The sequence below is a fragment of the Falco peregrinus genome, chromosome 1, assembly GCF_023634155.1.
Source record: "Falco peregrinus isolate bFalPer1 chromosome 1, bFalPer1.pri, whole genome shotgun sequence".
Taxonomy (NCBI): Eukaryota; Metazoa; Chordata; class Aves; order Falconiformes; family Falconidae; genus Falco; species Falco peregrinus.
In genome coordinates this window covers 113,817,781-113,837,895 of record NC_073721.1, presented here as the reverse complement: position 1 = coordinate 113,837,895, position 20,115 = coordinate 113,817,781, and the positions used below count along the sequence as shown (strand labels likewise).

At 40.3% G+C, this 20,115-nt stretch overlaps 1 protein-coding gene across 9 annotated transcripts in view; it reads right to left on the bottom strand.

Annotated features, from left to right (window-relative positions):
- The window catches only part of MYO5A (myosin VA), a 103,189-nt gene that overhangs the window by 65,858 nt on the left and 17,216 nt on the right, over positions 1-20,115 (bottom strand). For 8 of the 9 annotated variants that reach the window (XM_055809181.1, XM_055809187.1, XM_055809196.1 and 5 more), the window contains exons 2-4: positions 15,842-15,952; positions 14,224-14,395; positions 8,435-8,579 (exon numbers count right to left, since the gene is read on the bottom strand). In XM_055809181.1, the coding sequence (XP_055665156.1) occupies positions 8,435-8,579; positions 14,224-14,395; positions 15,842-15,952 (428 nt within the window). Of the gene's footprint in view, positions 1-8,434; positions 8,580-14,223; positions 14,396-15,841; positions 15,953-20,115 lie in introns of those variants that run through there. The other variant, XM_055809220.1, reaches the window with a different exon arrangement.

The window sequence follows — 20,115 nt, the reverse complement described above, 5'->3', positions numbered from 1 at the left end:
AAAATAAAAGCAGTGTGGAAGCACAAAGCATTATTGTAACTGCTTTATCAACATTCCCAAAAAACTCAGAAGTACTGATGTTACAGGACTAGAGAAATACACCTGATGTGCCACCCACTGCAAACAGCTTATTCAGTCTTGGAAAAATTATCCAGAGAAGATTTTAAACTCCTTTCTTGTGAAATCCATGGGCTTTCATCAGGTATCAATATGAAGTTAAGAGCTCTCTGTAGTACTGAACGTTTTGTGAGCTTCACAGAAAGCAGTATTAAGAACTTTAGGTAGGAACTTCCCAGCGGCAGAAGGCCAGCCCCAGCAGGCTAAAGGGAGCACAGCCTTCAAGGGACTGGGCATCTTCCAAGGGAGGAAAGAGGATGCAGAGCAGAAAATGCAGGGAAAAGAAGAAAGCAACAGAAGGACAAATCCGTGGTGTAAGATGGTTTTGCACACCTCATCTGAAAGCTCACTAAATAAGTCTGACTTCAACAAATGTTGAAATAAATTGTGTTTCCTATATAAACTTGAAAACAAATTACCTCCCTTTTTTTTCAGCACAAAACGTGGTTTGGGAGAAACAGAAGGATTATTTTTGCAGAGCCCAGCAGCCTGTGCTCTCCCCAATACCTGCCACTCCCAGCCCCCTGGCAGAGCAGGTCCCGGGTTCGCTCTCTGGGCAGCTGTGCTCCACTCCTGTGTGATACTTCCACTGTCACAGTTAACTTGCTCTGCTGAAAGACCAAAATTGCTTTTTACGCTTACCCTAAAATGAAAGGCAGCTGTAAAACCCACCAGCCCTGGAAGGTTTAACACGAGTCAGTGCAATATATTTAGCTTTACCTTTGCCTAAGCGTGGTGTTGTGTGGCAGCGAGCAGGGCTGTACATGTTTAGCAGCACTTGTTCAGTGCAAAGGCCTTTGAAATTCAGCCCAGGGTGAGCAGCATCTGTTAGGAGCCATTATAAAAACTGGCAGCTCTACAAACCCAGGATTTGCTTTTCAAAAATAAGCAATTTAGCTGCTCAATAAATAAATAAATAAGAATTCGTTCAGCAGTTTTCTAATGCTCTCAGACTGACCAAGAACAGCAGCAGCCCAGTCCAGGCAGCCTTCCTGGCACCTCTCACATCAAGGGCAGGAGGCAACATCTTGCCCTTCGTCAACCTTCTGAACAAACTATTTTAATCACAAAGTTCTTTGCAGCCCTAAATAAGTTCTGTTACACGCTGTTGCTCAGCTTGGCTCTTGGCCTCCTTAACATGGGAAAGCACCCCTGTTTTGTCCTCTTTACTTTCCACCTGCTTCTTACAGCCCACATATATGGAGGCACATCTTCCCATTCCCTTTAGGTAGCTGCTGAGCCCCTCTCCCTGGGAGGTCACCTTCCTCTGGAGAAGTCTCCCCTGCAACCAGGCAGCACCAATAAATGCCACCCCCACACCCTACGTACACCTGTACTGCAGGAAACCTTCTTCCCTCATTTTTGAAGTTTCCTGCTTACAGTGCTCCTTTGCACAGTGGGCGCAGCCCCTCCTTCCCCACAGAGCCACGCCATCCCGGCGTTCCCAGTGCCAAAGCTTCCAAATTCACTTGCACTGGCACATCCCAAAAGGTGCGGCCCCACACAGGTTAATTTGTTTTTTCCACCCTGGCAGGACTGTTGTGTGGATTAACAAAGTAACTTTTGCAAAATGCCCAGAGTGTGCAACATGCTACGTAAGCGCTAAGGATTATTATTAGAGACTGAAGTGCTTCGAACCATTCTGTGATGATGAAGTGATGGCGGGGAGGGAGGGGAAGAGAAAAAGTGAGTTACTCATGCTGTGCTCCAGAAGCAAGCATCACTTCTTGCGCAGAACAGCAGCCACATTTCTTGGTCTGTTCCACCTGCACACCCTGTACCCATCGGATTATTTCAACTATCTGGATCTAACATGCTGTGACCTGACACATCCCGGTCTTCGCAGATGACACGCATTAACAATTCAGAGGTGTGTTCAGCTGCACCTTGAGTCACAACAATTGCTCCCAACTAAGCAGTAAATTAATTCTTTGTAAAATCATTCATTTTTAATAGGCATGAAATGTAAGTCCAACAAACTACGTTCTTTAACCACATTTCTAAATATATTTCCAGTTTAACTGTTTTTTTTAAGCCTAACAGCATTTCTCACTGACATCTTTAGCCAGTGGAGGAGAAAAGGGGATGTTCTGAGCACAGAACTGGGGGCTGGAAGCTCAGCACCTGGGACCAGCTCTGGGCTGACCCAGGCATGGCCACAGCACACCACCTCTGCCCTACTTGTCTTCTACACAAACAGAAATTGATACCACAGTATTAGAGGAGCAGACTTTGGCGAAGGCTTGTAAAGTGCCAGGAACACATGAAGCCTTCCATGAAAGCAAACATTATTATGCAATATATGTTACCCGGCACAGAGACCCCTTAAATGCTGCAGGAGCTGAAGGCATGCAAAATATAGCATGTTAATTTCTGTATATTGAAAACAAATTAGCTTTGGGAGAACATTACCAGGAAACCCACTTAACTGCTGCACTATCAATTACCTGCTCTGTTCTTGCGTATTTTATTGCCAAGCTGGTGTGCTCAAGTCATCAGACACTGTCAATTCAGGGGCTTTATGACCTCCTTTTGCCGCCTTGGTGAATTCACTGAAGTTGGTGTCCCACTCCCCAGGTCTGTCTCAACTTATAATATGAAAATAAGGACACTGATCTCTTCTGTAGAGGACTTAGAGATCTGCTCACAGAAAGTGCCAAATGAAGGTGAAATATTACTATCATACATAACCTGAATTCTCTTGAGTCTGTTCCAGCTGCAAACTCAGCCATCCCGAAACACCTCAGTTCTTAAGCACTTTTGATCCTCTTCAACAACAGCTTGGGAAAAAAGTTCTGCAGTACTCTCAAAACCAGCAGATGTACTTTAAAAAAAATAATTAATTAACAAATTGCACCACTTGCCATTTCACTTGTATCCAGGAAACATAGCTCTTGACTGTAAAAATGGCAAAAGGTGAAAAGATAATGAATTGATGGTAACATCTCTCGACACATACAAATGAAGAAAACTGAGGTCAGCACATGCTGCAAAATCATGACAGATTGCACTCCAGAGGAGCACAAAGATGAGCCAGCACTATGCAACTGATTTATCTAGGGATTAGTCAGAGGTCACTCCTGCAATAGTTTGGGAAAGCTCATTGCTTAGCTACCAGCAGGACACCTCACATGAACTCTAGCTTCCAGCTACAACCATACTTAACCCTTTTGCTACTTAAAAATAATCACTGCTCAGACAAGTAGGTCCCTGAAGTTACGTCAGGTTGGTCGCCCCATCCACTGTCTTGTACCTCTAACATCATAAAATGTGAGACCCAAAGTATAAGAGACTATTCCAGTACCATCTGGTCTCACCAGAAAGCACAGTTTCCCTTTTCATTCTAATTTCAACAACAGAGCCCCAAAAGTACCATCTCTTTTCAAGATAAGTATTTAATTTTAAAAGTCATATGTCAAAGACATAAGTCAAAGGCAGCCATTGTATGCTTGTACGATACCCACCACAGCAGGCTCTCATTTCATAACTGGATGCAGATCCGTTACGGGTTGTTAATCACCCCCCTCCCGACTCCTGCCAGGGGAGAATGGACTATCCATTTATCAGACACTCAAAAGCAAAGCAGCAGCTGATCAAACTTGCATTTTTGTAAGAGGACATCATCTTGGGATGCCTGGGATAACTGGAGACTGTCAGCCGAGGTGCTTTCAGAACACCTACTCAACAGCTCACCAAGCTTCCTTTCGAACAAAAGGCAATAGAAAAAAATCTTCCCGTAGCTGAGAGCCATCAGACACATGCCAAAATCTGACAAAACAGAGAGGCATCCTGCTTATTACAGGTAATTTAATGAAAAAGATACATGCTAACATTGAATAAATCATTATACTTTGTCCAAACAGAAAAATCAAACTTTGGAGACTGATGCTTTAAAGACTGTTGCTTTCCGTCCTGGTTTTCATTGAGTTTTATAGGGATCTCATCAGTATGTAATTCTGCTTGCAAATGTTACTCTCCACTTGCACATTGCTAGACAACTTCACCAATTAATCAGAAGGAAATCTCCAAGTTAATTTAAGTTGAAAAGCACTGAATTCTGCTGTCTGTCATCAGCCATAAGTAGGATGGAACAAACCAGACCAACAAAGTGCTTATAAAAAAATGCATTCTCTTAATTGCTGCAATATACCCTTACTAGGCAGGGGAGGGTATCCTGTGGTAGTCTGATTTAGAACTTCTCTCCCTAATGGTGTTAGGAAACTCATAATCATAAGACTCATACATTAATGTAATTCTTAACAGTTTCAAGAGTATAATCATCAACGTCTCCTCTTACTGCAAACCATGCAGTTAAAAATGAAAGCTTCTACTGAATATTACAATGAAAATGAACTGCACCTGCTGGTGATTATGATTCCCACTGAAATTGTAATGCTTAAAAATATATATATATATATATATAAATAAATAGTTTCCAACTGATGCTTTGCCTCAATTTTCATACTACAGAGGGGTAACTGTAAAGACTGAACTTTTTTGTTCATAATTTGCAAATGCTGACTTTGCATGTATTGAACCCTTTGAACTGCAGTGCACTGTTCTAACATCCACATGCTGATATTGTGGTTTGTATTTCTGAGACAAAAATAAGTTCTTCAGTAACAACTTACTTCCTTTTGAATTGCTTGTCAGCCTTACACATTGTCTCAAACCTGTATAAGTTTGCTCAAATGAAGCTACCCATGAACAATACCCATGAGGGAGACTGTGCAGAAAGCACAGCTTGTTACAGCTGTTCCTACAGAACCATGGCAGCCCCCAAACTGCTCTGCACAAAAGCCCTGCGGCAGAGGCGAGCCCCTCGGACAGGTCCCCATCCGACTGATCCTGTTCCCTCCCACTGGGAGCCACTCGCAGGTGGATCTCCTCCCACTCAGAGGAAGAGATCGGCTCTGTAACCCTTAGACCTGCAGTCTGGAGGATCATACAACCCAAACCAATAATGTTATTGATAAGCATGAGGCGCACATAACCCTAAGTCTAATACAATTTAAATGCAGCGTAAAACTAGTTTCTTGCTTGTTTTGGGCACAGTAGAGGAAAAGCATTGGAAATGAAGCTGTCAGTCTGTGCAGATGGAGAGAGAAAAGGAAAAAGGCACAAAGATACAGATGAGAAGGGGGAATAGAAGAGGAGAGCTGGGAGGGGGGGAGAAGAGAAAAAATAGAAAAAAAAATCAAAATGAGATTAGTCTTAAAAAAGCTGTGCTGAAAAAGACAAAAAACTACTGAGCAAACAGTAATCACGTATTGCCAGCTATGGGTAAAGATGAGCCATATTCCTTCTCCCTAACCCTCCACTGGAAACTGATGATAGAACTGTGGTTGAAAGAGGAAACAATGGATGCCCAAATCGGCACACTGCTTCACAGCCCATGCACACCACACCATTTGGCTTGCTCTATGCAGAAAATTTCACATATGAAGATATCTTTACGTGCTGCTTTATATGTGCAATTAACCCCAAGCAGTTGCTGAATATCACTTTTCATGAACAAGACAGATGTGAGCTCCATCCCTGTCATTCCAGCAGTCAACATTTCTGCACTATATTTTTTGAAGGCACAACATGTACAATCACAGCTTTCCTGACTGCTGTCATGGGGCATTTTCTTTGGCTGAAGAAGACCACAGAGATCATTTAGTTACAACCATGCACATGGAAGGAGCTTCTCAGCCACATCAGATGAAGCAATGAACTGGCAAGAACAAATCCTAAATCATTAAATTATGAATTAAGAAAAAGACCTAGGGAGTAAATATTTAGAAGAGCTCACTGAAGCCTTATGCATAGGAACATCATGACTAATTACTCCAGTGATCATTTAAACGTGGAGTTAGGGAAGATTAGAAACAACAGAAAAATAAATCTCACCAATTACATGCATAAATGCAGATTAATCCACATGAGTACCTACCATACGAATATCCAACGCAATTATTAAAGCATTAAAGAAATAGTCATAGATAATCTGATTTTCAATTTTAAATAACCAGCTGCAGAAATGTAAATCTGCACATTTTCTTCTTTAACTTCGTAATTCAGGAGTAAAAGGTGATTTGTTCAGAGTGTAGAAGGTATTGCTGAAGTTTAAGGGATGGACAATTGGTTAAGGAATTGGAAACAGCATTAGAAAATAAATGGAATGAGCAAATGTCTATATGTCCAAATGACAGAAAAACTTCTTAAAAACAAATACCACACACATACACATACACCCCCCCAAAAAAAAAGAGAGAGAGAGAGAAAAGGAAATAAACACTGGGAAACTAAATGAAACTGTTACTTCAGTGTAGAGGAATTTTTAAATTTTCATTATGTGCTCAGATTTCATTTTGCACCTATGAAAGTACCGCCAGTTATTTATAAAAGAATAACAAATTGTTTAGAACATGTTGTAGACACGCAAAGGAAATCATTCATTCATTAATGCAAAAGGATTATTTCAGATCATTTCCATGCTTATATAATTCCTCATAATTTGTTTCAAAAAAAGAACTTCTGCAACATCTTATTTGTTGTTATTCAGGACAGCGGAATTGCCGGAGGGCGCAGCAAGAGCTGAAGAGCATGCAATTAACACAAAAAGGAAAAACCACAGCAGAAATTCTAGCCAAAATCTCAGCCCCCTTGAGTCTTCCTATGACAGCAGAGAATGCAGATGGGGGCAAACAGAAATCGCCACTGCACAGGCTTCAGCTAACAAGCACACACACACATACAATGCAGGCAATCCCACAATTTGAAATTTCAACACAGGTCAAGACGTAAGCCCGCCTCAAACAGTGACTAGAGGCAGCCAGTGTGGCGAGATCTCCCTCCAGCCTCTTTACTTCCACTGGTTAATATTAAGAACAAAAATTCTGGGAATCTGGATTACATCCATCACTGACATATAACTGCAGGTCACTGTACAGTGCCTCAGATATAATATAAGGCTAATAAATTCTTATTTTGTAGAGCTTTTAAAGGGACTTGAGTAACAAGTCTGCTTAAAACAGCAGTGATCTAGATCTGTAAAACAGCAGTGATCCAGACTGAAAGAGCCTCAATGTAGATGTGACTGTCATAACACAGATTTGCCTTTATGTTCCCATACTAGATTATATGTCTATTTTCTTAGCAGAAAGGAAGTTGAATACCTCTGCCATTCAGCAGTGCAGATGCAGGGTATTTTTGAAACATTGGCTATTTTGCAATTACCTTTAAGTCATGAAATGTTGCACTGTACCGTACCGTTTTCTTTTGAAATTCTCTATTAATTGGGTACTGTGAATCACCATATTCATGTATGCAGCTGACTCACTTCACAGTGTAGAGAGCATTTTATTCACTTTAGCTCTCAGATGGATTCTTAAATGAACAGACAGCTAATTTCAAAGATGAACATTTTACCATTTTCAACCCATCTTCCCTTTGCCTCCCCCTCCTGCAGTTCAGCTTGAAGGCCACCGCAGTTAAACCACAGATCTGCCACTGTTTTACTGGATTAATTTGATCATGGGCTGTATTGTCAACAAGGAAAACTGTATTAATTAATAGCTTGCAGATAACTAGTGAGGACACTAGGGACCATCTTGTTAACCAAAGACCACACAGTAGCCCAAAAGATCTTTATCCTAGAAATGAAATATTTCAAAAGCTCCTCAAATTTGCAGGCTCTTGGGGTGAAGGGGAAGAAGTTTCTAATAACCACTCCCCTTGGGTGACAAGTTCATTTTCATGCAATATTTAAAGAAATGAGGATTTCCTGCACAGCTGTTACAGTGTCCTTGGAGACACCATTGGAGACACTCTGTGTAATCATCCCTCTGCTCCCTCTTAATTCTAGTCAACAACAGCCACAGGCAGATTACGTAGCTGGGACTTGACCGACACAGCTAGGAGCCCCTAACAGCACTCATAAGCCAAGTGATTTTTTTTCCTGTTGTCATATCACATATAAATACAAAACAGTTAAGAATCTGGCACTTTTCAAAAATCCACTGATGATTAAAAAGCATCTCCACGTTTTGCTAATCAAATGAAAAAAACGTAATCTTACAAAACACAGGGCTAATTTTAGACTTAAATACTGACAAGGTCTGTGGTTATTCCTGTTTACATGTCAGTGGCCATGATCTCCATGGCATTCATCATGCTTTCCTGCTTTCTAACTTAGGCAACTTACCCCTCGTGAAAGGCACTAAAACTTTGGATACAGATCTTGCAAAATATGAATTAAAGAGAAGGCCAGAAATTTTAAGTCTCACTCCTTTTAGAAAAACAGTGAGTTCAAGACACGTGGTCTACAAACCTGGCCATCTGCTTATACGCTTCTTCAGCCACCGCAAAGATATGTGGATCCATATCCCCCATATTCTGGCCACTGTATGCATTGATGATATCTTCGCCATAGATAGGCAGTTGTTCATAAGGATTTATGGCCACTAAGACAATACCTACAAAGGAAATGAGAAAAAAAGGAATTATTAATAGTTGTTTCAAAATAAAACAAACCAAAAAATGGCTTTAACACCAACTTTTGTTCTAACCTTTCTAAAAATATTAACTAAAAAATAAGGATTTGACATGCTGACTTCAACAGGTACTTATTCTGACCACACTTTTGAGCCTTTTCTAAAGCTAGCATGCATTAAACAGATTCAGACTGTGTCGACTTGAAACACAGCCTGCTCAGTGTAGTAAGCCAACGAATGTGCACTGTATTTCCCTGTATTTTACTGTGGATTACAAATGATAAGGTGATTTGTTAATTATAACTACTACATGGCCTCAATGACTGTCAGTTTGGATACGTGAAGTGTGTTAACCCTTCAGCTGTTATGCTATGCCCAGGAATCTTCAGTTTTTATAACAAGCAACAAAGTAGAGTCATGGTGTAATCGGCATTCCAGACATCCCTGTCAGTCAGGCAGGACAACCTCCTGCTCAAAGGGATCAAAAAACCCCTATGTAGACATATTTCATAGGGCTGATACACAGCGGTATACAGAGGTGTCAGGAAGTTAAGTAATGACAGCTCTAGCAGGCACCATAAAACCCTCCTCTTACACACCTGTGTGTATAACTACTTAGACCTTGCATGTTCTAGTTTTCCCATCCCAATTAAACACATATCTGCCTTTTTTAATACCACTCATTACTACAGCATTTCTAAATTCATGCCATTCTTTTACTCTCCCTGCACAGGGAAACTTAAGTCTTACTCCATACATCCTTCCCAGCCACAAAGTGAGATCTCAAATGCTTTTGGTATGATTTTCTTTTTCATGAGAAAGGATTAAAGGATTGCTCTGCCCACAGGAATGATTTGAAAAAGATTACTTATACCTTTTTCTCCTGCAGCATTTACCATGGGTAGGGAACACTTATTTGCTCCGTGCAGGGGTGAAAACACTGGTCACTGCCATGTGAGACCCAGCCGTGTCAGGGAAACTGTGCTCTCTTGACATGGCAATTCCTCCTCACCTTTACAACGTGATGGGGGGGGGGGGCGGGGGGAACAAACTCTAATTTTAACAGTGGCCATTTAAAACTTGGAATTTCTTCTTACACATATATGTTGGTGCCTAGAAGTGACAACGCGGGTGCAGATGGCTGCACAGTGATTACAGCAGGCATGCTGCCCACGCTCCTTGGACAAACCATTGCTGAGGAACCTGCACCAGAAGCATTTCCCTAGCACTCAACTCACTTCTAAGTTTATTCAGAAATACACACACACATGCGCGCGCATGCATTTAGACTTCCTCAATGCAGATCCCAGCCCTCTGCTCTGTGCAGATTACAGTGTTGAGATGTCTATCTAAGAAATCTTCCATGGAAAAGCTGGGAGAAGGGAAGTGAAAGCACATACAGTCTGGCACTGCGCTGGGAGCATCATCCCATTTTTAAATCCTGTCATGCATTTATAGATCAAGCACAAACCATAGCAAAAACATTAAACAACAACAGAATATCTTTCATCAAGAGATCTGACAGACCTCGATCTATTTCCTCAAATATATGGCAAGTTTTACGTCTTAGACCCACCCGTATAGGTACAGTCAGTGATTTTTCCATCAGCCATGACTTCACTGAAATTACTCAGGAGCTTGAGTGAAAAGTCTCTATAAAATTTTATGCCAAGTAATGCTGTAATGATGAGCCAAAAAATAAGAGGGGTGGGGGTGGGGTAGGGAGGGGAAGGGACATCAGTACTAGCAAACTCAAGGAATATTTTAAGTGTTGGTTTTTAACATCTGCCCTCTGTAACTGTGAAAAAATAGTAAAAAGTAAAGTACGGCCGCGCCACCGAGCTGAGCTTCCCATGCTCGCAAGTCTAATCAGAGACACATTAAAAAAACACGTGTGAGGCTTCAGACAATTCCCTCCTGCTTTCGACTATGTTGGCAAAAACAAACCCTTGAATTCAAAACAAGCAGCCCCATGACAAGTCTCCAGCATATTAAATCACTTAACTTCAGTAGCGATCTGTAAAATCAACAAGCAACTACCATCTGGAATATCCAAAATAAGTCAGTTAGGAATTATACGCTTTCTATGGAACTTTTAAATCAGTCTGTCTCACGGGACTATAATTCAGATTAATTTATATATAACTTCTCTTTATCTCCACTAAAACATATTGCTATTTTAAGAAATATCTGGCCTTTCCCAAATCAGATTTATGTGTGTTTTCTTTCCTACAATTACATTAAATTAAACTCTGGCTATTCTTTTTGCCAATCTTCTTATAAATACCCAAAATGAGTGTATATAACTCTTTTATCTTGAACATATTCACCCATCTGCACATAAACTGCCCACTAATAGAAATAATTTATTCATTTAAAGTTTGCTCTCCTGCACTGCAGGCTGTACTTTATACATCTGAACTAACCAGCAGTATTGACTGAGTTTTCATCACAGCCATAGCAGTTTTTCCATAAAAGCATTCAAACTTTCCTTTGTAACTTTTCAGCTTACTTTATTAATTCTTCATTCCATATTCCCAGCAGTAAAGCCAAGTTATAAATCACTTCTGAACTGCTGGTGAAAGGCTGACTTGAAATAAAGAAATCAGGAGGTTTTCTGTTTAAAAGTTTGGATTACTTCAAAATGAAATTTTAAAGAATTTAATATCCAATTGACACATTACACTCTGACAGCATGGTTGAATTCATTTCTAGGGCTGTGGACATCCATCCATCCCAGTTCTAGTTCTGCTGGTTGAGAATACTGTCACCATAATACTCACGGTGGATTAAAGTGTTTTTAATCTCCTTCAGGCTAAATCAGCTGGGTTAGCTCAAACCACCTTCACACGGTATTTAAACTAGCTTGGCTAATGTGTGAGTCAGATTAAGGGGGCAAATACAGTTCCTTCTGCAGGGAGAGCTCTAAGGCGTTAATCTTTGCAGAGGGAAAGTAACTTGCACTTAAGAGGGGAACTGATAGAGCAGTTTGGAAGGCGAACATCTGCGGCCAAAGGATCAGCTTTTTAAAGGCCGCCACGCCACCATTATTTTCCTTAGCTTATAACATAATATACATACGCCTACATCCCAAGCTAAGAAACCCACAGCATACTGCACTCCTCAGGTCGCCAGGCAGCGTTAAACCTCCTTCACCTGCACTTTGACTGCCAGGACCTTCCATGCTACTGGATCCATGTTTCAAATAAATCCACATGCAAGTCACTTGAGTCTTGTCTGGAAGCAAAACAGATGACCAAGCTCCACCAGTCCCAGCCCTCTGGCAGACTCATCCATGAAGAGCTAAAGGCCTTCCAGCCCTATGAGGAACTATAAAACCAGCCAAACCCACAACTAAAGCTGCATTCGGGAAAACATGAAAACAACATATTTTCCCAAACACAGCAAAACTAGCAGACGGCACGTTCCTTTCACAAGCCTCTTAAATGATGCTAAACACAGAGCATGACTGTGAGCAGCCGAAACACAAACCAGGCAGGCTGTCTTATGGGAGGGGTACAGCAGCATCAGCAGGCACGGGACCATGAAACTCAGACTGAAAAGCCCTTACAAGCTCAGGCCACAAGACTCCAGTTGCACACAAGCCCTTTCACAAAATGTTCCTCCAAGAAGAGCTTTGCTCAAGGGGCACTAGGGAGAGAAACACAGACATTGTCTGAACAGGGGGAACTAAGGTGGTTTCCCAGTGCCGGGACCAGAAGATGCACCTTCAGCAGGGGTTGCCCAGAGAGGCTGTGTGATCCCCATCGCTGGAGATACTCAAATACTCAAGACACTTTGACTGTCCAAGCCCTGAGCAACCTGAGCTGGTCAGACTTGTTTTAAGAACGGAGCTTCACTGAAGACTTCAAGAGGTGTCTTCCAACCTTAATTATTCTGTGCCTCTAGTCATCCTCTGACTGCATGATGGGATGATGGGATGTAGGTATGAATCATCTCCCACTCCTACAGGAATTAAGGCTGGCTGCAAGCAGAGGGTGGCAAAGTCTGATTCAGTCCCCCATGGTCTGGATGTTGTTGAGAGCAGGACTGCAAGCAGATGAACTCTGCTGAGCATCCACAGGTTAGGAATAGCCGGAGTGAGCAAAATGTGGCAGGCCATTACTGCCTGCAGCCTGTCCATCACAGTATGTCTAACGTGCTGGTTGCCTTAGCTCTCCACACCCATCACCATGAGCTGTGAGAGCAACCAGAAGAGGGAAAATCTGACCCTTGGCAAATTCCATATACAGACCAGAACAGGACAAGACCCTCAGCTGCAAAACACAAATTCCTGCTTCAGGTACCTACAGCCATGATTAGCTGTCAAGGACAACCTTGCAACATGATTTCCCTGCTCTATAGCTTGCAAAACAGCACAAAGTACAATGAAATTATAAACAGCAAGTCTAGCGATATATAACAACATGGAGAAGGCTCTGGATTGCGATACCAAGAACTGGGACTGTACTACAAAACTCTGATTAGAGACAAAGTTGAATTGTACATTAAAGAAGAAATTATGGGCCATGTTTTCTGCTGGCATAAACTGGGCTGCAAAGAATATAGAAATGATAATTTGACAACACAAACGTGCCTTTGCCTTAATCAGGCAATTACGGGAAGGAAATTTTCACTATCTGGTTTCTAGCAATCACACCATCATATTATGTTCTGTTTTACTCAGCTTAAAATGTAAAAAAATGCGTGAATGACTTAAACTGTCTCTTATGCACTAGCACAACATCCAACATACAGATAAACTAGAGAAATATTTGGAAAATTTGCAAAGTTTATGTATATTGAAAGGTTATATGAAAAGCTAGCAATGTATTTTGACTAAAGACTGAGATTTAAAAGAAACACATGCACACTGAAACAAAAAAGTCCAGAAGCGTGACATCTAAATTTTAAGCCAAACTATCTCACAAGGTTTCTTTAAAACAGATCACTCAGCTGCAATTTTGCACTTACAATGAAGCAATCATTAATTTCCCCCGATTCTGGTCACTGGAAAATATCACAGGCAACTTCAACTTCACGTAACCTCTACCACAAGTTAAATAGTATTTTTAAAACCAGGATTGTTCCTAATTCTGATCAGACAAGCATTGGCTCACGTACTGTTACAAATTCGCTCCTATGGTTACACTGATTGCAAAACACGAAAAAGAAAATAAACTGGTATCTTCCATACAGATATGGAGGAGCTGAATGCAGAGGCAGGTGATCATAGCTGGGCAATAAATCCACCGAACAGCAAGGCTAGCCTCCTGCATCTGCACCTTGTGAAGCCCTCCTCCAGCCCACACCTATCTAAGCAAGCTTAAGGGGAACACCAACCAGCCTGGAATCTCATTGGCAAGCTAAAATTGCTGTATACATATTTTATAAACAGAGTCCACTGGGAAGCTAGAGGAACACACAGAGAAGTCAATTTTCTCTGAAGCTTAATACTCTCAAGTCTACTTGATGCACTTAACGACCACAAACATACAGACTTCTGTAAGAATAGCACAACACGCCCTATCATTAAATGACTAAGTTAAAGGCTGGCATATCAACTTTCCTTTTCCTGCCTAGGGCATTCTCTGTAAAGATTATGGTATGAAACAACAGTACTTGCCACAGTAGGTATAGATTAGCTTAGAGTCTATAAATCGAACTTTGAGGTTGTGTAAAACAGCAGGTTCATGGAGATAACTGAGTGCTGTGAGGTCATTTTCACCAACAAGTATGTCAGGGTTTCGCAAGGGTGGGAGTTCCTTTGTCTTCGGATCTAGGCAATATTCTAGGTCCTGAAAAATCAAATGGAAATGTGTTGAAAGAGCTGGTGTTTAGGTTTCCTCATTCAGTCCCTCCAACCATTTTTCCCAGCAAAACATGCCCAAGTTACAAAAACACAATGCAAAATTTAAATTCTCTGAAGATTCAAGTTAGCAGTTCTTTCTCCAAAAACATAATTTACAATTTCCCAAAAGGGTTTTCTATATGTATAACAGGCAACCATAAAGATGGATCATATTTTTGGACTAGTACTTAAGCAAACTCCTTGCTTTTGCTGCCAAATCTTTTCGTCAAACAAAACAAAATACTTAATACCATAAATCTAACTAGTCTTTCCATATTATTTTCCTCTGGAGTGGAACAGACAGAGGAAGCAGATTCACATCAGTCTACAGCCAGCTTCACAGATAGTAATATTACAAGAGAATGCTGGCAGAATGCTATGAAGAACACATAAACTGAAAAAAAAGCTACTACATTTTTTGCAGATCTAAATTAATCTCTAATATAGATCTTTTAATTGCATCTGTCTCTAGCTCTAAAATCACTTTATTTACCTGCTGTCCCACACAACGTGACTTAACTGGCAAACACCCCCATTCTACTACATGCAATGTGCAAGTGTGCAGCATCACCACACAGCCTGGAATATGTGGGGGGAAAATTAATCTTGTCAGATTAAAAACATTGTACTCAGCTTGCCATATAAGAAATGTGAGTCAAAGACTGACATTCGTTCAAGTAAGATATTTTATTTAGAAGTTATTCTATATATATAATCTGTTCTTTTTGCTTCATTGTTATGCAGGCCTCTACATGAGAGTAGGATCTAAGCTGCCCACCAGTAAGAAAAAAAGAAATTAAAAATAAATATTTGACCAACTGCAGTAGATCGTTATTTTCCATTAGAAGACCTGAGGAATCACCATCATTTTACAACAAAATTAAAGAATCATTTAGATGGCTTGAAAAAAATGAACAGGCCTTGACTAGAAGGATGTGAGCTTTTTGTAGACATCTCATAATTTCTCTACACCATATACAGCATCATTTTCATACTGCCCTTAATCTTTGCCCCTTTTTATCTTTATTAATCTCCTGATGGTTATGTTCAACTTAAAAGTCACAGTTCTTTCTCTGCAACACTCTTCTCCTAGCAACACTGCTCTCACTGGAATATCAAACCAGGGTTACAGGTTTAAAAGCGTAAGCACTAAAAAATGATGCAACTGAACATAACAGGCAGTCAGATAAAAGCAACAATATTTTTTTAATTTATTTTAGAAATCAGGCAAAATCAATTTTGTAACTAAAAATACTACTGGAAATTGGTGGCCAAGAATGATTGCACATACATAAATACTGATATATGTTGACAGTACAGCTTCCTGCGTTAAGACACATCAGTTTCTGTCGACAACAAGAACAATCAGCTTACAACCAATATGCAGACCTACCTTGCCTTCTTCAAGTCGAAGCTGGAGGACTTTATCTCCAGGTTTATAGTCTTTGAGAAGTTCTGCTGACTTCCAGACCTCCTCTGGATCAGGGATCCAAACCCTGGCATACTGCAATACAATAACAACAGCAAAAGGTCAGTGACGACTTCTTCCATTATAGTTAAATCATCAATACGCATGACACCAAAACCACATTTTTGTTTTTTAAATACACGTTTAACAGCCAAACTTTTAAGCAACAGACAAGTTAATTAGTATGTTTGATGTGAATAAGTTGTTCTATTAAGGTTACATGAGCTTAATTTTATTACCTACACAAAGAAAAAGGCATTTCCCATGCAAAATAATGCTCCAAGACATACATTCAATGCTGGAAATCTACAAAGATAAAAAATAATCTGTGTTTTCAGAGATCAAAAACTTGGCTATCAAAAAATTACTTGCAGTAACTCTTCTAAGTAGGTTCTAAATGCATTTGCAGTATAACATTATATAGCTTTTTTCTGCCTTCTTTTTTCTTCCCCTAAGAGAACACATTGGCACATCTGTGTTAATTCAGGCAAAGCCATCTGATCTCAAGTATTAAAAGCTCCTTTCTTTGTAGCTGCAAATAGGGCAAGTTTAAAATGGATTATCTCCACAATGCCAAAAGAAAAAACATGAATTTTTTTGGTTGAAAAGCCCTCCAAATAATAGGAAAACAAGCCAAACCAGCATTCCAGTTAATGACCATTTTCACCCAAACTTTATTCATAAAAGTAACCGGAACAAACATATGACTTCTTTCCAAAAACAGAAATAATATTCACACTTTTAAATGAGTGAAAACATAATCGTTATCTCATATACAAGAATCAGTCGAAGGCGTACGGAAACCATCTAGTTACTTAGACAGTTGCATGTACATGCAAATAGGTACATATGAAAACAGCTCTTGAGTAACATAAGGAAAAGGCTATGACATTTTTAATATATTAAAGCTTCTGAACTGACGCTCTTGCAATGCCTAGAGAGCACTGAGATCATCCCACTCCCATCACCTTTGCAAACAAAACAGCTTCTTGGCTTTAGAGGTGCAGCCATGTTGCAAAACATTCTCAATCCACTACACTATTTCAAAATAACCATAATGTATTTGTTAACACACAGCATTTGATGGGAGAGAAAACTGCATTTGGTCATACATCTTCATCACCTAATCTTATGCAACTTATTTTGTGCTATTTTTATTTTGTGCTCTTTTTTTTTTTTTTTTGCTATTTTGTAGCATCTTCAGCCTCAAAGAATGCTGATGCTTCTTTTCCCCCCCCCTCTTATTAACCCAGTCTTCCCGCCACTTAAAATTACGCACTTCTTGTTTCTACTAGGGATTTGTTGAAAGACTAACTTGATATTGACTTCTTGTTGTAAGACGGGAAGCAATAAAACGTGTTCAGCAAAGGCAGTGGGATGGGGAGGGAGACCCGAGGAGTCCCAGCCCCTGGCCCAGGAGAGGGGTAGGCACCCTGCGGGGCTGGAGGCTGCCAGGGAAGCTCAGTGCCCGGAATTATTTCGAACTTCACAAAGCAGTTTGCTTCCCATACCCAGGATGCTGCTCAAGAACAGTGTGTGTGAGTAATTTACAACAGCCTAAATCAACGGCTTTTTCCCTTAACACGATGCAGCCTTTAAAGCACTGCCACTGCCGCCTTCTAGAAAGCTCCCAAACTCCTGAAAAGCTTATACCATACATGTAAACCGATTCTCCCTACTGAGTGAAAGGAGAAAAATAATGAAATAAAGAATTAAAAATTCACTTTCATCGTTCCCACTACAGAATGTTATGCTCCCACACCTGGTCTGTCTTCATCTTCACTGAATGTTTACGCCAGCCCTAAGAATCTACTTTATACAAAGACAATTTCTTCTTTGTAGGAAATATGTGGTTGTGTTTTGGTTTTTTCTTTGAGCTTTACGAGTTTCATACACATTTGCTACTGTTTTCATTACAAAAGTGCAGTATAACTTTTATTATTTACATACTCTCTTCCCCACTCCCCCAAAAGATATGAATACTCATGAATTATTTGAAATGTGAAAAATCCTTAGAACAATGCTTCAGTATGTGCTCTCGCCATTCACAGAGCACTGTATATAACAGCAGCAGAGGCCAACAGAAAGGCAGTGGAGCAGCTGGGACAGGAGCAGCACCAGCCGTCATCTGAGCACTTGGATTGTTTGCTTGTTTCAGCCCTGCTACATCCACAACTCACAGGCGAAGAAACATCTCAGTTAAAATGAAGGTGCGTGCTAACAAGTGTATGAGCCAATGCAAGTACAAACCTACAGAGACTACAGAATAATTTCAAAATAATTAACCAGGATGTGACAATAGAAGCGCAGTATTAGAGTCAAGGAGTGCGCTCAGGATCAATGTCCTCTTTCCTTTCCGCTTGGTTTTTAAATAAAGGATTCCTTGTAAAACTTCATAAATAATATCCAAACTTACCACAGTGCACCTGTTCACAGAACTCTCTTTTATTAAAAAAAAACAACACCAAACACAACAACAAAAATCCCAACGCTAAAAATCAAAACCCTGCCAGAAAGCAGAGAAGTTTTTTATTTTAATGCAAAGATGCTACGGTGTTCAGACACAGCTGAAGACTGAATGCATACCCCATTTTGCCCAGGTTTCCCCCCCTACCCCCAGCTATAGCAAGAGTTCCCCATCCTCAGTATTTCTGATGGGAAATTGCTTCCTCCTCATCACAGGAATTAACAGAATGCAAAGTAAATGTAACACAAAAGAGGAAAGCATTTAAATTTTGTCTAACAAAACAGGTTTCCTCGCAAGGCTGGTTTCCTCTGGGCTACACAAAGCAATGTTTCATGATGCAAAAATGGCAGCTGCAGCCTTGTAAGACACAAACACTGTTAACTTCAGGTAGCAAATGCTGTGTAGCGGTTTCTAACTCTGTGATCTGTGCCAGCATGAAATGGGCACCTGTATTTTTTTCAGCTGAAACTGTACATTTTCTACTGTCTACAGAAGGAAAAGAGAAAGCAGAAAACAGATCACCATAGAAACTGGGTTACTACGGATAGCTGAACCTTCCTCATGACATAACCCTTCAGATATTAAAGTCATCCTGTGAGCACTAAGCTGTAGCTTTTCATCACTAGCATCACTGCCTAGCCTTAAATCCCTGCCAAATAAAACACCTGGTAAAAAGAACAGGTGGGAGGAAAAAGAGAGATGTTCCTAATTATAAGTACTGAATCACTTCGCAACATTCTCACCTCATCAATTTAGCAGAATGATTTGCAAAATCAGATTTTCATTCTATCTTCTGTATAATCAGTTGATGTTAAAAAGCCATTGCTACCTAGCCTTTAGTGGGCTCCAACCCCACAGCAGAAAGCAAAGCACCACTGCTGATGGAGCCTCTCTCAGGAAATACATTACTCTAGTATCTCTACTATTCCTGTTTACTAGTATATAAGATCAAGTTTATGACTACATTAAAATAAGACTAAAATACGATAAACTTCTAGACACTGATTTAGAAATCAGCCTTCTAAAAAGGGAAGGGAATTCTAGCCTAAAAATGACAATAAATTCTAAAATTCTAGCACTGAAATGACAATTAAAATTACAGCTAGAATCAAATGACATTTAGTCAAATTGTGCCTTATTACAATCAATGAATATATTACTCATTCTAATAGTTCAATGCAAATTTGGATCCACCAGAATAAAACTGCTGATAGGGGAGATAACCATAAGATTTACCCAAGGAAAGGCAGTAATGAAATTTTAGGTAAATATTGTTACCTTTCATGTCACCCCAAGCTTACTAATAGTGTTTCAGTATTGATTTGGCTCTAACAAACTTAGCTTTCCTACCCAGGTAATAATGTTGTACTCTCCCTGCAGGTGTGTTTCTGGCTCACTACTGATGACTTCTTATCCTCATCTGGAAGAGGCACGGGGAGGGCATGCAGCCCATCCTGCCACGCTATGACACAGCCACACCATCACGCTGGCACTCTGGGCTGGAGGCAGCAGACAGCTATCTTCAGCTGGGCGTTCACAGGACTGCCACTTACTCTAAACAAGCTTAAAAAAACATCTGAATTAAAGTATAAGGCACACAGGTGAGATACCCTTGATTTCAGAAAGAAAACAATTAAATGCACATTGACAGGACAATTCCAAAATTCAGTTTCTTGTCTAGACTGTCTACCAGCCACAGCAGACTAATGTAAAAAACTCCACCACCTCCAAA